This window comes from Thalassophryne amazonica, chromosome 3 (genome assembly GCF_902500255.1).
Source record: "Thalassophryne amazonica chromosome 3, fThaAma1.1, whole genome shotgun sequence".
In the NCBI taxonomy this organism is placed as follows: domain Eukaryota; kingdom Metazoa; phylum Chordata; class Actinopteri; order Batrachoidiformes; family Batrachoididae; genus Thalassophryne; species Thalassophryne amazonica.
Window position 1 is genome coordinate 11,045,702 of NC_047105.1, and position 18,158 is coordinate 11,063,859.

Below are 18,158 nucleotides of genomic sequence, written 5' to 3' on the forward strand. Positions count from 1 at the left end.
AAATTAATTGTATCAATTTTCTGAAAATAAATCTTTGTACCTTCGGCCGCAAACATATCAATCACCCCTTCACACAAGAAAGGTCTAACCTTACCCATTCCATGAGCAAGCACACTGGCAACAGTGGGAAGGAAAAAGTCCCTGAGGCTTTAAGGGCTGGTGTTAATCACTGGGAAAAGCTTATGCACCCTGTAAAATTCCAACCTGGTCTCACGGCATGTTGTGATTCAGCAGCACAAAATATACATTAATCTATTGATTCGTCATATTATCATGAAAAGTGCAAAATTTTCATCATGGGAGCACAAATTTATTCTAATTCATTCCGTGATGGCTGCACGAACTTAAAAGTGCAGCGGGGGGTGTTGGGGTGGTCCTGATTAGGGTTAGGGGAAGCAGTAGGGTTAGTAATAGTGAGTTAAAAAAAAAAAAATCACGAAAATGTGAATAATTTCGTGGCGGGAGGACGAAACAAAAATGTGACACTGGATGAATAGATGGATGGATGCACTCCTATCAAATTGTTGTCATATTTTACGGCTACAGTCAGCAGCAGTGCCAGTAATCACCACCGGGTGTGAGTGTCGCCACGGGAGCACCATAAGAGCACAGAGAGTCACTGGAAAATGTAGGAACTGTTCTGTTCAAGCCAAACTTTTCACCACTCATTGTTCAAAAAAGTTTACCTATGCAGTATTATTTGATGAAACTACTTGTCTACGTTGTACCTATAATCTCAATATTTTCCCCCAAGTTTTTTCTTCACAACTCCATCTCCCACCACTTGAAGTCAAAGTGCTTCCTGTGGACGTTGGAGCCACAGTGCACCTCTCCTAGATTTTTATGGTAAGACGCAAAGTCATCAATGAAAGTGCAGCTGAGGCCCAGTTTCCCCATCAGAAAGGACACCTCAGACTCCAGGGCACAGCGTCCGTTCACCCTGGGTCCAAAAGGCTTCGGGATGCCGAGGTGTTTTCCCAGTACTATCATGTTCACCTGAACATAACAAAAACATCAAATTTTACATGTTTTATATAAGAAAAATGACTCCTCCTTATCAGTAAATAACTGAGGCTGACACTTGCAAATCTATGAGCTAGATATGGCAGACTGTTCTGTGTGGTCTGTTAGGGCTACCATGTCAGGGTAGTAGGCCAGTGCTCTGGTATTCTCCAGCTTGAAGAGGATCGGCAAATCAATGATGTCCTCATCCTCCAGATCCAACTCCCTTTTCAGTACATCCCTGTTCCAATCAATGCAGCTCTGGAGAAGAGAAGACAACTTTAGAATAACTTAAGTTTGTGAGTTAAAATGTTTTGCATTTGGTGGAGATATAATTTACAATGCCCTTGAGCTCTTCCTGGTTTATAGTTTTCAAGACCAGGTCTTGGAACATACACTAATACTCCATGCTTCCACAGCTACTGCCACGCCACAGGACCACCCTGTGTCTTGACAACCAACCAAGGAAAATGGTCATCAGTTCCTATTTCCTGAGAGTAGCCATCTATTTGCCACAGCCATATGACACCTGGGAATCCCTTGGCCTTCTTGCCTTACTGGGATCCTCACCAAAAAGGCACCTGAATGTAGGTTGACAACTGAACTTTCCTCACATGTCTCACAGTCACAGTACCATTTCAGCACTAGGCCTCTGTAAAGATTTGGACCTTCATTCTCATGCAAGGATCTGGGCACCACCACACACCTCTGTCCAGTGACACCATAGATAGTTAAATCATCAATGGTTGACTTCTTCCTCATGAGACTGTAATGGTCCCTGAGGAGGAAGCAGCTGGAATTCCATTTGGCTGAGAATGCCCTTTGCAAATACATTAACCAGCATGAAGAGCAGTGTAATACCCCTGGAGGAGTCCTGCAGCTACTGGAATGCACACAATCACCTTTTCTACAGATGAGCAACAGTATTTTCTTCTTTATTTAGTTATTCTCAGACTAAATAGGAAAGAGAAATAAATAGTAGTAATAGTAGTAGTAGTAATAAATAGAGAAATAATCCCCCCAATGTTTACTGTTGTACTCCAAGCTGACGGATTTGTGAGTCTCCCTCGTGATGCTCACACTTTCTATTTAACGCTCTGGAGTTGTTTGACACGGATATACATCATAGTCACATGACCAAATTAAGCGATCCTCCCATCAAATTCCCCCACACTCAGTTTTTGTTTTGAATGTTTGAAAGTGTGGACTTCAACCTATATACCAGTTTTTAAATTTTGTTGCTAGACCCAGTAAAACCTGGATAATGATTAATAATTTTCACCAGGCTTTCGTGAATATTTTGTTATTGTGTGGAGCAACACTTCGTGCAAATGCTTCGTCCAGCATGCACGTGAATGGGACTTTTCCCCTTATTTCCTCCTTTTTGGTTAAAGCAATTACAAGGGGGAAAAAACAGGACTTTCCCTTTATCATGTGCAGGAAAATGCATGATTTAAGCCAACATAAAAAATGAAGACAGACCCATGTATTTGATGGTGGAGGCACTGCCTTCAACGGACGTGTGAACATCTTCCTCTTTTAGCACCTCTGGCTGGGGGGATGTCTTCCCGTTTATCATTGGTGGAAAATGCATGATGTCAACCAATGAAATCCAGAGACCCGACATGGACTGATCAACATTCCCACACACTTCGGTGTCATTCCCACCCACATGGTGGTGGGGATGTCAATCAGATTGAGAAGGAAAAAAAAAGCCTCCGAATACGCTGCCTCCAGGTGGTTAACAGGAGGAATGACAAAATGTCTGCCCTGTGATGTCCAACACAGGACAGAAGTCTAGTATTGACTGGAATTGTTTTTTCTGAGTTGCACAAATCATTTTTGTGGCATGTTATTGTTTATAAATAGTTATACAAAAAAAAAGGGAAAAAAAATGCCCCAAAGCGTTTCCTGCATTTTAATGTAAATAGTTGTATATAACTTTGCTGTTTACTACATTTGTACATATGTTTTTGATATTTACAATTCATATTTGCATTCTAAATTATAAAAATGGTTTGTTAAAGATGTTTGTGGTTTTCACTGTAAAAAAAAAACTTTTTTTCTATTTGGATTTTATATTTTTGTGTGAATTGAGGTTCACTGTGTTAATGCAGTATGTCAGACTGAAAGAAAAACTGTAAAGTCACACAGCTGAGGTTGTGCTGAAAAAAAGACACCAAACAAAGCAAATACTTTTTTAAGGTAAATTATGAAGGTAAAACCAAAAGTAGTCCAAAATGGCAAATTATACCCTGGACTCAAGAGGGTCAAAATAATTATATTGAGAAGATGTTAAAGAACAGACCACCTGGATTTTTTAAAATCAGCTGTCAGATTTGACACATGCGTTTGTATCCATAAAACTGCTCATATAGAGCTGATATGTTCCTAACTCCTAAACACATATGTATTAGGCAGGTGGGTTCAAATACTTTGAATTCTTGAGGTAGATCAAGGTGAAAGGATAGGTTTTAGAAATATTAAGGCTTTTTTTTCCAAGAAAGAAATCTTAGAGCTGATCCTTGCTTTCACTGTTAGCCACTTATCCAGGTCCGGGGTCACAGTGGCAGTAGATCAACCAGCTCATCCCACACTTCCCTTTCCCCAGTCTCGTCTTTCAGGGAGATGCTATGGCATCCCCAGGTCAGCTGGGAAATATAATCCCTCCACTGTGACCTGGGTCTTCCTCTGGCCTCCTCCTAGCTGGACATGCCTGGAGACCTCCCTAGAGAGATGACCAGGGAGCATCTTCACCAGATCCCTGAACCACCTCAGCTGGCTCCTTTTGATGCGAAAAAGCAATGGTTCTACTCTGAGCCCCTCCCAGATATTTAAGCCCAGATATTCTATGGAGGAACCTCATTTCCGACACTTGTACCTGCAGCCTTCTTTTTTTGGTTATTACCTAAAGCTCATAACCACAGCTGAGGATAGGACTGTAAATTGAGTGGCAAATCTCAGCTCTTTCTTTACCATGACAGTCTGGTACAGTGTATGCAGGAAATCAGATGTGGTCCAATCCATCTGATCTTTGATGCATCCCAAAAATTCAACTTATTATCAGCATGATGTTTTGGCAAAGTTTACCCCAGTTTCCTGGAAAGTGAATGCCCTAACTGACACAACCATCCTCACTGATCAGGCCATGAGACCAGCACTCATAGTAACCCACCCACCTGTGCATAGTTATTTTCGGCTTGGAGATATTCATCACTAAGTATCTCATCCACTGTAATCTGTTCTTCTCCCTTCAGACCTGTGAGGCAGAGGAACAAAGACAAATAATTATGTGAACTACTAACATTTACATATAATCTCTCTCTCAGGCAGGCCTACCCTCAAAGAGTTTAGCTTTTCCATGGCCGTTGTTCTGTAAGTTTTTGAATATTTTGTAGCCCGCATCTGGGCTGGCCAGCAACAGCCGGAAACCCTTTGAAGATATGTAAAATATTTATAAGGAAAAAGCCATTTAGTGTCATTTAGCATTTGCATTCAAATGACAAGGAATAGTTACCTTTCTGTCAGGTGCAGGAACAAAAGTCATGAACTCGTCCACATGGCCAACAGCAAGCCAGTCAGAAAACAAAGCAATGGGCTCCTGAACCTTCTGTGCCCATAAGAAGTCTTGAATTACTTTGGTCATGTTCCGTCCTTTAGATGCCCTTGAAGAAAAAAGTATACATTTGATTCACAGCCTTGCTTTACAACTGAGTGGATTTATCCATGACATGAAAAGCTTTTAACTCAGTAATTTATATTCACCGGTCTGTGACTGATCTCTGTGTGTAAGAAGGGTAACCCAAAAGTACAACCCCAAGTCAGAAAAGGCTTGGACAGTATGGAAAATGCAAAAAACAAAACAAACCCCACAGGGATTCTCACATTGACTTTTGCTGAGTTTCAGACTATATTTCATTTTTTGTGTGATGAACTTGATTTCATTTGTTATTATACATCCATTCCTACATTCATGGCTTACAACACATCCCAAAAAAGTTGAGACACATACATTTACCATTTTGTATTGCTGCCATTCCATCTCACAACACATAAAATATGTTTTGGCATTAAAGATACCAAGCAATACAACGTTCCAGGTGTTATTTTGTCCCATTCTTCCTGCTAACACGTCTTCTGGTGTGCAACAGCACGGGTTTGTCATTCTTCCATTTTCAATTTTAAATTCCCCACACATTCTCTACTGGAGACAGATCAGAAATGCAGGCAGGCCAGTCCAGTATCCGTACCCTCCTCTTCTGCAGCCATGCCTTTGTAATGTGTGCATAATGTGGGTTTACATTGTTATGTTGAAAACTGCATGGCTGTATGCCAAGGGTACTGACACAACCCCATACCATAAGAGACCCTGGCCTCTGGACATGTTACTGACAACAGTCTGGATGGACCTATTTGTACTTAGTTCAGAGCACACAGCATCCATTCCTTTTAAAAAAGATCTGGAATACTAATTCATCTGACCAAAGTACATGTTTCCACTGTGCGATGGCTTAACCCAGATTTTTTCAATTTTCAATTTATTTCCATTTATATAGAGCCAAATCACAACAGACTTGCCTCAAAGTGCTTCGCACAGGTAAGGTCTAACCTTACCAACCCCCAGAGCAACAGTGGCAAGGAAAAACTCCCTCTGAGGAAATATAATCCCTCCCAGATGCTTCCGACTTTGAAGAGGTCCATGCCACATCTGGTAAAAGCTAACATAATGCTTCTTTTTTGCACAGTAAAATTTTAAGCCACATTTGTAAATGTAATTCCATATTGTAGTTCTTGATAAAGTTTTCCCAAAGTAATCCCTTGCCTATGTGGTTATATCGGCTATTGATGAATGTGGGTTCTTGATGCAGTGCCATCATAGGGATCAGAGATCACGGGTTTTCAGCTTAGGTTAGTACTCTTGTCCTTTATTCACTGAATTTCTTCCTGATTCCTTGAATTGTTTAATGATATTATGTACTGTAAAGCAATGATTCTAATTCCTTGCCCTCTAGACCCAAAGCAGTTAACATTTTCCATTGTCCCTGAACTAATCAGAGCACATTACCTCAGTCAGGTGTGTTCCATTGGTCAGTCAGCTGTTAATTAGCTGAATACACCTGACTGAGCTGCTCTGATTGTTAAACATTTCAATTAGTTCCTCACATATGTACTGACAAACTGGACATCCTCTGCCTAACTTTGCTCTTCAAAGACTCAAGTTTTCATGGATATTGTTTTTGTGCCAAATCGAGATTACAGTCACCTGTTGACATCACCTGTTTGAAATAACATCATTACTCAACGAAAAACTTTTTGGAATGTGTTGCAGGCCTGAAATGTGGAATTGAATGTATATTAACAAATTACATGAAATTGACCACACAAAAAATCTTATACTTATCTTATCTTATACTGTCTCCAATGAAACACAAGTCAAAGTAAATGTAAGAATCACCGTGGGAGGTGGTGGAGTGTACTTTTTTTTCAATACTGTCCCAGATTTTTCTGATTTGATGTAAATTGAAGTGGCCTGTCAGGCACAATGACAAAAACAAAGAAAAAGTCACGGTTGTTGTATGAGTTATCAGGTTTCCTTTTAAAGGCTTTGATTTACATTATTTCCTGATGCAATCTGAGCCTGGAACTGGAATTTGTGCAACAAATTAAGAGTGGCCAATCATTCATGTGGTGTGTTACTCTTTCTCTCTTGCACTCACTTTGGCACAACTTTGAATAAATGTCTGAACAATGTGCTTTCTGCACATACTTCACTTAACTTCTTTTCAAACATTAACCCACTTGTGTGTTAATATTAATCCACTGTGTTTTAGTCATTGATTTATACTTAAAGGTTTCCTTGGCTATGCTACTGTTCCTGGGGCCAGCACCCCCACCCCAAAAGAAAACAGATAAAAAAAAAGTGGTTCCTGTTTTAAATCGGACACTCTAAATCAGGGGTAGGCAACCTGTTCCAGAAAGAGTCATGAGGGTGCAGGTTTTCTTTGCAGCCACTGACTCCACCAGGTGATTTTACTGATTAATATCACTTTGAGCAGATGGAATCAGTTAATCAGTGAAATCACCTGGTGGAGTCAGTGGCTGCAAAGAAAACCTGCACCCTCATGGCTCTTTCTGGAACAGGTTGCCTACCCCTGCTCTGAATGCTGAGAGAAACCGTGCCAGAAATAATCCTAGAAAACATGGAGAAGAATGAAACTGTAGCTAATTCTCCTCTTGTGAGGTTTGACACACAGAGGCTTTGTTTACACTTTGGTGTAAAATGCTTCTTAGGTGATCAGCTCACAAATGGACATCGTGAAATAAGACACATTGTAATCTGATCACTTGCTGATGGTCTGGAAGCCATTTCACAATATAACTCTTGTAGTGTAAATTCCAGCCCAGTCTTATGTCCCAGTCACATGGCACATGACGATTCCTGAACGAAGGGAAAACGTTAAAAAAAAAGTCACAATTCGTTGAGAAAAGGTGGACGAAAGAGCTTTTATCACCGAACAGCCTGCGAAGCAAGAGTGCAAAAGGGACGAAAGAGGAAGTAAACGAAACTGAAGCTAATTCTCTCGACGCTTTAAATGAAAAGCGCCTGCAGCCACAGCTGGAGCAGTGTGTGTCTACATCTTTGAGTTCCAGGACTCGGTGCTGGGACGGAGCTCATAGCGCCTGAGTCCTGGAGAAAGTGCAAACAGAAGCTGTGGAGATTTGTGTGCACGTCTGTGGACCCACCTGCTCTGATTCCTCATCCAGAACAAAAGAGGGATCATCTCTTTCATCATCAGAATCCTCACTGTCTGATGACATGCTGCGCGCTCCGTCTGGCTCCAATATAAAAAAAAAACCCTCTGGTGTGCCATGGTCACTGCTGTATCACTGTATTATGTTACTAAGCTATCTATCTATCTATCTATCTATCTATCTATCTATCTATATATATATATATATATATATATATATATATATATATATATATATATATATATATATATATATATATATATATATATATATATATATATAATACAAATAATGAATGGTAAGGAGTCCAACATAGAGAAATATTGGATGAAGAAAAGTTATATAATATAATCAATTGTTATGTTCTCCACCCCCTCCCAAATTAAGCCGCACCTGTGTGGGCCGCCGAAGAGGAGGTACTGCTGGCCCACCACCAGAGGGCGCCCTGCCTGCTGGCATGTTGCAGGCACCAGAGGGCGCAGTGGCCATAAGGAATCCACCAGGTGCACTATGCAGCTGTCATCACCTGTCTCACATCTACTCATCACATCATCCATAAAAGCCTGGGAGAGACACCATAACTCTGCCAAGTTATCTGCTTACCCTACAGGTAAACCAACTCAGCCGTTTTGTGCCGTACGCACATTCATTGTTACTGAAGTCTTTGCAGTTTTTACTTATACTTGCAGCTTGTAGCCAAGTTTGTGGAAGATGGAGGAATTGGTGTCTCCACTCCTAACTTCTTACTTACTAAGTATAACCATTGACACTGCACGTTCTCCAGTTTTCCTTTGCACTCTGGGAGTATCTGGATTTATTCTTTCAGGAGGATTTCTGTGACTTACTGTTTGCTGGGTGTACACACACCCACCTTAACCTGTTTTGTTCCTGCCAGCAGTACCGGGTCTGACAGCTGGAGCGGTGGCCACCTGGGGATTCAGGACTTGGCGGCTCTGGTGTGTTGCAGGTCTCCATTGGCGGTGGAACTTCGTGGGTCCTGGCTCTTCTCTGGATAGGCGTCTCCTACCCTCGGGCCTGCCCACGCGTCACCCTTTTGAATTGACTGTCTAAAAGCATATTTGAGTGTTGTGCACATTTGCAGAATAAATTGTGACTTATTTGGAATTCCTATTGATCGTTCATTTACACCCCCTGGCGTGGGTCTGTGCATTCACTTTCTCAACAGCACCTCAGCGTAAAATTTTCGTAACAACTTTGCAAGCACTTGCCTGTCAGGTTCTGTCCAGTGACAGTTTGTTGATTCAGCTCCAATTGCTATGATCGACAATTTTGATGCGATGAATGCTTCTAAAACGTCAGTAGCGTGCTTGTCTACCTTCTTAGTGTTTTTGGCATCCTTGGAGTTCAATATTTCCACCAGTTCCTTCTCTGTGAACTCAGCAAACCTCGCTGGCAGACGATTTTCTGCTGTTGTTGCCATGTTTGTTGACATTTTTTCAACCAGCGTCTGTCAGCTAGTTCCTGACCTTTGTATGCCGCGCTCTGATTGGCTAGCTGTTGGCAGTAAGCTCTAATGCTATTGGTCAGTGGGAACCGATCCAATATAACTTTTGGTGCTAGCCTTTTTGGATCCTTTTGGATCCAACATAACTTTCTGGCACCAAGCATGCCAAAATACAGGTAAATGATGGACAGAAAGGCTAATCTGTGATTGGCTATTGCAATCTGAGTGGAGAACATTCATTCATTCATTCATCTTCTACCGCTTAGTCCAGTTATGGGTCGCAGGGGGCTGGAGCCTATCCCAGCAGTCATAGAGCGCAAGGCGGGGTACACCTAGGACAGGACGCCAGTCTGTCGCAGGGCCACAAACAGACAAACAAACACAGACACACACACACACACCTATGGACAATTTAAAGATTCCAATCCACCTAACCCGCATGTCTTTGGATGTGGGAAGAAACCGGAGCACCCGGAGGAAACTCACGCAAACACGGGGAGAACATGCAAACTCCACACAGAAAGGCCACGGGAATTGAACCCACGACCTCCTCGCTGTGAGGCAACAGTGCTAACCACTAAGCCACCGTGCTGCCCTGGAGAACACACACACACACACACACATATATATATATATATATATATATATATATATATATATATATATATATATATATATATATATATATATATATATATATATATATATATATTTTTTTTTATAACAGAAAACTGTCAAAACATGGAAGAAATATAAGTATAACAATGACTGAATATATCAGAGCAGTAAATTGATCAGTCCACGTGAACGTGCATTGACTCACATGTGCGGTTATTTCCACCAGCTGCAGCTGATCCACAATGTGAATTCTGTCTTCCAGAACAGCTCTTTATATAATCATTTGAATCATCTACCTGTTGCCAGATGTACAGAAGGGCTGGATTGTCATTCCTACACTCATATTATTATATTTAATAAAAAATAATAAGCACACGCAGCAGCTGCTGCTCTCGCTGCCACTGCATTCAAGTACCGTTGAAAATTACACAACTTTTTTGTTGTTTCAAATTCAGCAGTTGCTTGTGGCAAAATAATTAATTGTATCCACACAAAAGATTAATTCTTCCCTATATAAGGTGCCTGAGCCCAGTGAAGCTGATGCCTCACCCAGAAAAAAAAAAAAAAAATCCAAGCAAACAGAATGAGTTTGCCCTGTAATTTCTGACATTACATGAACGCAGCGGCAGCAGCAACGGCGGCAGCAGCAACGGCGGCAGCAGTGCTCACAAACTGGCTTCTCCACTGTGTGAAAACATTCAGCTGGTCAAACGAAGTCAAACAAAACAATAACATTACAAAAACTAAACAAACGATTAAAAAACATCAAGAATGACAGCAAAAAGAAACACGGATGAATTGAGGTTTTCGTTGTCCTTCGTTCAAATTTTTCAACAGTTTAAAAATCCTGTAGAAGTGCCAACTGCAGGAACGAAGCTGCGCGAAGGTTAAACGATGCCAGTGAAAGTCAACAAAAGTCCAGATTTCTTGTTTCGTTTAAGCTTCGTTGCCCTTTGTTAAGTGCCGTGTGACTGGACCATAAAGTTTCTTGTTTTTTGTGATACTGTCATAAACTGTATTACATTGCTGTGATGTGTTCAACTGCTGATCAGTAATTTTAATCCTAACTGTCACCATAATTATAACCCTGGCACCACTCCAAATATTTTCATCGCACCATCACCAAGATGTACTCAATTTCATGATGGCGTCACAAACGAATACATTAAATCAGTTTTCGTGACACCATCACGACCTTACTGTGAGATTGGTTTGGTAAATTCTCCTGTGTTCTGACTGAGGCTCTATTTTTAAAGCAGCATGCAGAACAAAGTGTCAGTGCGAGTCTCCAACTGGCACAGTCGTTATTTTTATACCCACGATGTACTTACACTTATCTGTCCACCCTTGGCCAAGTTGCATATTAAAATTATGTGTAAACACAGCCATGAATGACCACTGAATCTCCATTTCCAATTATAAACTCACGTAGGGAAGGCCACTCCAATGATGATTCTGCCTAGTGGATAGTGTTTTCCATTCACAGTGACGGGAGGGCTGACCTCCAGATTACCAAATGAGTCCAGGCCAGTCACTTTCTCATCTTTAGGGATCCTTGTCACGTAGCCAAAGTCAGGGCCCTGAGGATGTTATTTGTCTGGTTAACACTCTAAGACATAACCTAATGACACCTCACTGTAGTATGCTCCTCTCAGACATTTCCAAACATTTTATATGACTTGCAGAAACATTGACTTGCAGAAAACGTTAAGAAGGTGTCTCACCAGGAGCTCATCATAGGGAAACTCCTTCAGTCCTCTATCTCGAGGGGAATCCAGAACGACAGGAAACCAATGGTGAGGTGACTCAATATAGCCAAACTCCAGCTCATCCTGATAGGAATCGCAGTCAGACATAAGTTTATTTATGGTGTCTTACAGTTTCACATTCATGTCTACACTACACTGCTTGTGAAAGCACAAAGGGCAGAAAAGCAGCCACAAGGAATCCATAAAATGATGTTGCATCTTTGATTACTTTGGTAGACATTTCTATATTTAGTGTATTTTACCTTTTAAAGCTTTTCACTAAAACTTTGTATTAGTATGTACGAGGTCTGTTAGAAAAGTATCCGACCTTATTATTTAAAAAAAAAAACATATGGATTTGAATCACGTGTGATTGCGTCAGACAAGCTTGAACCCTCGTGCGCATGCGTGAGTTTTTTCATGCCTGTCGGTTGCTTCATTTGCCTGTGAGCAGGCTTTGAGTGAGGTGTGGTCCACCACTCTCGTCTATTTTTTACTGCGAATAAATGTCGGAATGATTTGGATCTTTGCTGCATCAATTTTTTTCCAGAAACTGTAAGAGACCTCCAGGTGGATGCCGTTCGAAAAATTAATATGGCTTTCAGGGACGATTTTATGGGGATTAAACAGATTACGGGGTATTACTGCCCCTTTAAGGACGGCCCACAACTGCTGAGAGCGCAGCGCGCTCCCAGTGCCGATGGACAGGCTGACACCCCGCATAAACAACCAGATCATTTCCAACGTGAAAGCTTTGTTGATCCGGGACCTCGTCTGACTTTCACAAAAAGGCAGAAGATGTGGACATCAGCACTTTTTCCGGCACATTCCACCATTACAGTCACATTAAGACAGACGTGCGAAGGAGTTCAGCGTGTCGTGGTGCAGCCGCTCCGCGCAAAGAAATGCCGTGATGAAGCCTCAGGACATGTTGGGGCTTGTCCAGCTCAAGCTCAATTTCTCGGATATTCACACAACAGAAAAGCAACCGGAATCCGTCTGAAAGCCGTCCTGAGAGACCAACACCGAGGTGGTTTTGTGCCGCGTCAAGAGCGGCACGGTGGCGCGTACCTCGGCTTCTTTTTCCATGAAAAAAAAAACTCCTGTAACGGTGGAATGTGCCGGAAAAAGTGCTGATGTCCACGTCTTTTCACAATTCCTGTGCTAGTCAGAGGACATACCGGATCAAGACAGCATCCAGTTTAGAAATGACCTGCACATTTCACTGTTACAGGAGTTTTTGTCATGGAAAGATTAACAAAGGCAGAGGAATTCCGCGCGTCGCGGCGGAGCTGCATGGCGAAAAGAAACGCCGTGATGAAGCCTCACGGGACATGTTCTGGCATGTTCAGCTCATGCACAATCACAATCGGATATTCACACGACTGGAAAGCAACCGGAATCCGTCTGAAATCCACCTTTAAGCCGTCCTGTGAGACCAACACCGAGGTGGTTTTGTCCCGCGTCCCTCCGCTTCTTTTTCCATGAAAATAAAACTCCTGTAATGGTGGAATGTGCCCAAAAAAGTGCTGATGTCCACATCTTCTGCCTTTTTGTGAAAGTCAGACGAGGTCCCGGATCAACAAAGCCTTCACATTGGAAATGATCTGGTTGTTTGTGCGGGGTGTCAGCCTGCCCATCGGCGCTGGGAGCGCACTGCGGCAGTAACACCCCGTAATCTGTTTAATCCACATAAAATCGTCCCTGAAAGCCATATTAATTTTTCGAACGGTGTCCACCTGGAGGTCTCTTACAGTTTCTGGAAAAAAATTGATGCAGCAAAGATCCAAATCGTTCAGACATTTATTCGCAATAAAAAATAGACGAGAGGGGTGGACCACACCTCATTCAAAGCCTGCTCACAGGTGAATGAAGCAACCGACAGGCATGAAAAAACTCACGCATGCGCATGAGGGTTCCAGCTTGGCTGACGCAATCACACGTGATTCAAATCCATATGGTTTTTGAAAAAAATAATAAGGTCAGATACTTTTCTAACAGACCTCGTACTTTCGTGAATCAGTGATAATGCATCTGCAGGAGAATAATGGTCCAATTCCTTACGGTGCTTCCTGTCTTCCTCTATGGATATAACACTTAGATGCCAACCAGTAACCAAAGGCGACGACTGATGTCTTTGGTACTGGGTGTTTCCCTCTGGTACTGCTGAAATGACTTTCCGTTAGATTAAATAATCATATGGCTTAAGGTACAGTCACATTAGCTACAAGTGACAGCATGTGGGAGAGGCAAAGCAATGGCATGCCATTCATTTTCAATGAGAGTGGGTGTTTTGCAGTTTGGCGGGGCCAAATATACCTGAAGTCTGTTTTATGCAAATACTGAGAAACGCAACACAGCGACTGCCAATCGGAGCGAAAAGAAAATGTGACGTCAGCTGATTGTTCGCGTGAAAACATAATCTAAGATGGTGGAATGCACACAGAAACAGCTGTGCTTCTGAATAAATCTACTATGTTTCTCAGATACTTTGTAAATGATGCCAAAAAATAAACATTTCTGAATCTAAAAATACTGTTTTTGTAACCAGATAAAACCTCTGAATTGATTTACAAGACATCTTTCGGCGATGTAGTGGGCACGCCAGGGGGAACTCCCATCAAGTTACAAAGCCAACTGCTTGTTGCCGTCATTTGTAGCTAACGTGATCATTAGACCTGTTCAGAATGTCAAATGCTACAAAATCTTTTGGGCCACATGTTGTTCTTGTTCCATTAATAAAATAAAAGATCTGTGCCAAATTTTATTGTAATCGGACCTTGTTTAGCGGTCCCCAGCAAAAAAAAAAATTTTCCCCAAACAAGCAAAAAGGGGAGATGACTTCCAGTAATGTTCTCCTCTGGGTGACCAATCAACCACCACTTTTTGCGGTTAGAAGTGTTATAAAAGTTAAAGTTGTTAAAGCTTTGTGAATATATATTTATCATTATAATTGTCTTAGTAATTGATTGAACAATGCCATGGAAGAGGAAAGAGCACAGATAAGATTGAAGAGGTGAGAAATATGAGACTGATTGTCTTATACTATGTGATGAGAGGAGACATTATTTCATCAGTGTATAATGAACGACCAGCAATAGACTTTGAGACTGACTGTCTTATATACTATCAAATGAGTTAATTGAATGGACTTTGGAACACCTTGGGACTGTATATAAGTGGCATGAAAACTGAATGTACTTGTATTTGTCTCCAGACCTACATTCTGTATGACATCTACCTTTAAAGCTTCAAATAACAAAAGATCTTAGGGCCCTGTCCCACTGGCGTTTAGGAGGATTTGCGGATGGAATGCGCACAAAAGTGGCTCACATCCGCCAAACAACCGCAATAACCATGTAACATTCCTGTATGAGTTGGCCGCCATCCGAACACGTCCGTGATCATCCGCAGAGGCACGCATGTCCGCAGCCAGGATTTTTGAGCGGCTCAAAAATCCTGCTGCGGATGAGATCCGCATCACTGCCTGAACACATACTGAAGACATACGCAGGACATACTGTTAAAGATTTCAATGTCAACCGTGTTTTAATGGAACAAAGATGCTGAGGAAGCCTTTGTAAAAGTAAAACAAACATTAGTGTCATCCACAGTTTTGGCACTACCAGATTATAGTAAACCATTCATTCAAACAGTTGATTGTAAGAATAAGTTCATGACTAGTGTTTTGGTTCAAGTGTATGGCTCAAAATTGAGGCCAGTTGCCTACTACTCATCTAAATTGGATGCAGTAGCAAGTGCTTTACCACCATGCGTACAGGCTGTTGTTGCAGCCTCTATGGCTGTTCAAAGTAGCAGTAATGTTCTATTCCATCAGCTGACATTGAAAGTTCCACATGCAGTCTCTGCACTTCTGTTGCAGACAAACATGAGCCTTTTGTCCCCAGCAAGACATCTTTCGTGCATGTCCTTGCTATTATCACAGCCACACCTTACGATAGAGCGATGTACAACATTGAATCCCTCCACATTGATACCTTTACCTGAGGATGGTGAGCCGCACAATTGTCTTGATGTAGCAACAGTCTGTACGAAAGCACGCCCAGACCTCCGGGACACACCCATCCCAAACAGTACAATCGTGTATGTGGATGGTTCTTCCACTAAAAACGCTTATGGACAAACGCAATCTGGATATGCTGTCGTCACAAATTCAGAAGTATTAGATTCTGCTTCATTGCCATCGTCATTTTCAGCACAAGCAGCTGAATTAGTTGCTTTAACTGCAGCTTGCTATCTGTTTCAAGGTACGGCCATATCAATTTATACAGACAGCCAGTACGCTTTCAGCACAGTGCATGTGTTTGCAAAACTGTGGGAGGAGCGTGGAATGGTGACATCATCTGGAAAGCCAGTGACTCATGCCACTCTCCTAACTGCCCTACTGCAAGCTGTGAAGTTGCCTCAACAAATTGCTATATGCAAATGTGCGGCTCACACCAATGGCTCTGACAGTGTTTCAAAAGGAAATGATTTTGCTGACAGAGCAGCAAAAGAGGCAGCAGCAGCTTCTTCTATTTTTGTTGTACAGGAAACTACTCCAGATTTGCATTTAGGTCATACACTGCTTGCTGACATGCAACAGCAGGCAACAGACAGAGAAAAACAAATGTGGATAGCTAAAGGAGCTACGTATGCAAATGACTTGTACGTATGACCACAAAAGAAACCCATATTGCCAAAAAATATGTTTAAATGGGCAGCTATTATGAGCCATGGCGTGATGCATGTCTCATCAGGGGGTATGATATCGCAATTGCAATCTATTTTTTGTCTTTATGGGTTCGATGCATATGCAAAACAGCATTGTAGAGCGTGCATGATATGTGCAAAACACAACTCACAAGGCAATTTGAGACCCCAAAGAGGTAAATTTCCAACACCACAATATCCCTTTCAAGTGATTCATATGGATTATATACAGCTGAGTAAACATGAAGGGAAGGAATTTTGTTTAGTCATAATTGATGCCTTCTCAAAATGGGTAGAACTGTTCCCTACAAAACATGCAGATTCACTTACAGTGGCTAAAGCATTATGCAAAGACATCATCCCACGATTTGGAATACCAGAAACAGTCTATTCAGATAATGGAGCGCATTTTGTTAATACAATAGTGCAATACGTAGGAGAAGCACTACAGGTTAATCTCAAAAATCATTGTGCTTATCATCCACAAAGCGCCGGATTAGTGGAAAGGATGAATGGAACAGTAAAAAACAGACTTAGAAAGACAATGGAGGAAACAGGCAGACCATGGACGCATTGTGTAGATTTGGTAAAAATGTATATAAACATAACTAGTACCATGGGGTTGACACCGTATGAAACATTGTTTGGCAGAAAATATCGATTGCCATATTATGGACAAATTTGGGATGTACCTGAGGAAGCCAATTTGGCGGATTACATGAGAAAAATGTTAGAAGGACAACGAGGGAGAGTTCCAAACACTGATGATCCCATTTCTCCACAGGAGGACCCTAAAGTGGTACCTGGAGACTGGGTGTTGATAAGAAGCATCAAGAGAAAACACTGGCATTCACCTAAATGGGAAGGGCCCTATCAAGTACTACTCACAACACCCACAGCTTTGAAAATTGGGGAAAGAAGTACATGGATTCATTTAACTCACTGTAAGAAAGTCATTTCTGCAGACACAGACAAACAGTAAGAACAGTAGGACAAGACTAGTAATAGTGTGTGAGCTTGGTGTTAAGATCCAGGTTAGACACGAAAGCTAGCAGAAGACATTAAGAAGCCACTGTTCTGAACATAGGTGTGCTGTAGTGTGCAGAAATGGCAAAAGGAAAAAATAAAAAGAACGAGGGTTTCTGGACCCCACGGACAGTCCTTGTTATGCTACTTTTCTTTTTTGAATTGGGATTATTATTAAAAGCCATGAGCACGGGACATGATAATAAGGATCACATCCGCAGATTGCAGAGACCAAAAAGAAGTAACGAAGACCCCAGTCCGATAATAAATGCCACAGTACATAGCTGTAATGGGAATAATGCGTACCGATTTGGTGTACAAGCCTGCATTCCTAGAAATACTTCTGTGATCATCTCTGTACCATATAGTGGTCTTACCCATGGAATGCCGGATGGTGACAGAGGGACTAATTACGGAAATAGTTTCTCCTGGTATATGACCAACGATCAACAAGATAGGAGATGGGAAACGTTGGTAGCCGATGAATGGAGTAGATGGACACCAAGATGGGCACAAACCGAGTGGGCTAAGTACCAGAGTCAAATTCTCAAAATGTATCAAACAGATGATAAGCTGTCTATAGTGGTGAATACCACAGAAAAAGGAACCATATTCCCACCTGATATAGAGGGAGACTGTTGGTTGTTCCTCCTTTGGGTATACAAACAAGGAAAAGATCCGTATTTCCATTTCTTCCTCTGTGAAACAGATAGAGTACAGCAACCAATATTGACCGAATTAAGTACGTCAAAGGGGGTGTCCATACAAGCAAAGGGGGTGCCCATACAAGCAAAGGGGGTGTCTGTACAAGGCACAAAAGACATGAAGGCAGA

At 41.7% G+C, this 18,158-nt stretch overlaps 1 protein-coding gene across 2 annotated transcripts in view; it reads right to left on the bottom strand.

Moving 5' to 3' along the window:
- Positions 1-761: 761 nt before the first annotated feature.
- padi2 (peptidyl arginine deiminase, type II) overlaps positions 762-18,158 on the bottom strand; it is a 68,598-nt gene continuing 51,201 nt past the window's right edge. For both annotated transcript variants that reach the window (XM_034165827.1, XM_034165828.1), the window contains exons 10-16: positions 11,563-11,670; positions 11,267-11,418; positions 4,520-4,667; positions 4,342-4,435; positions 4,182-4,261; positions 1,138-1,263; positions 762-996 (exon numbers count right to left, since the gene is read on the bottom strand). In XM_034165827.1, coding sequence (XP_034021718.1) covers positions 763-996; positions 1,138-1,263; positions 4,182-4,261; positions 4,342-4,435; positions 4,520-4,667; positions 11,267-11,418; positions 11,563-11,670 — 942 coding nt within the window. In that variant the 3' untranslated portion in view covers position 762. The remainder of the gene's footprint in view (positions 997-1,137; positions 1,264-4,181; positions 4,262-4,341; positions 4,436-4,519; positions 4,668-11,266; positions 11,419-11,562; positions 11,671-18,158) is intronic.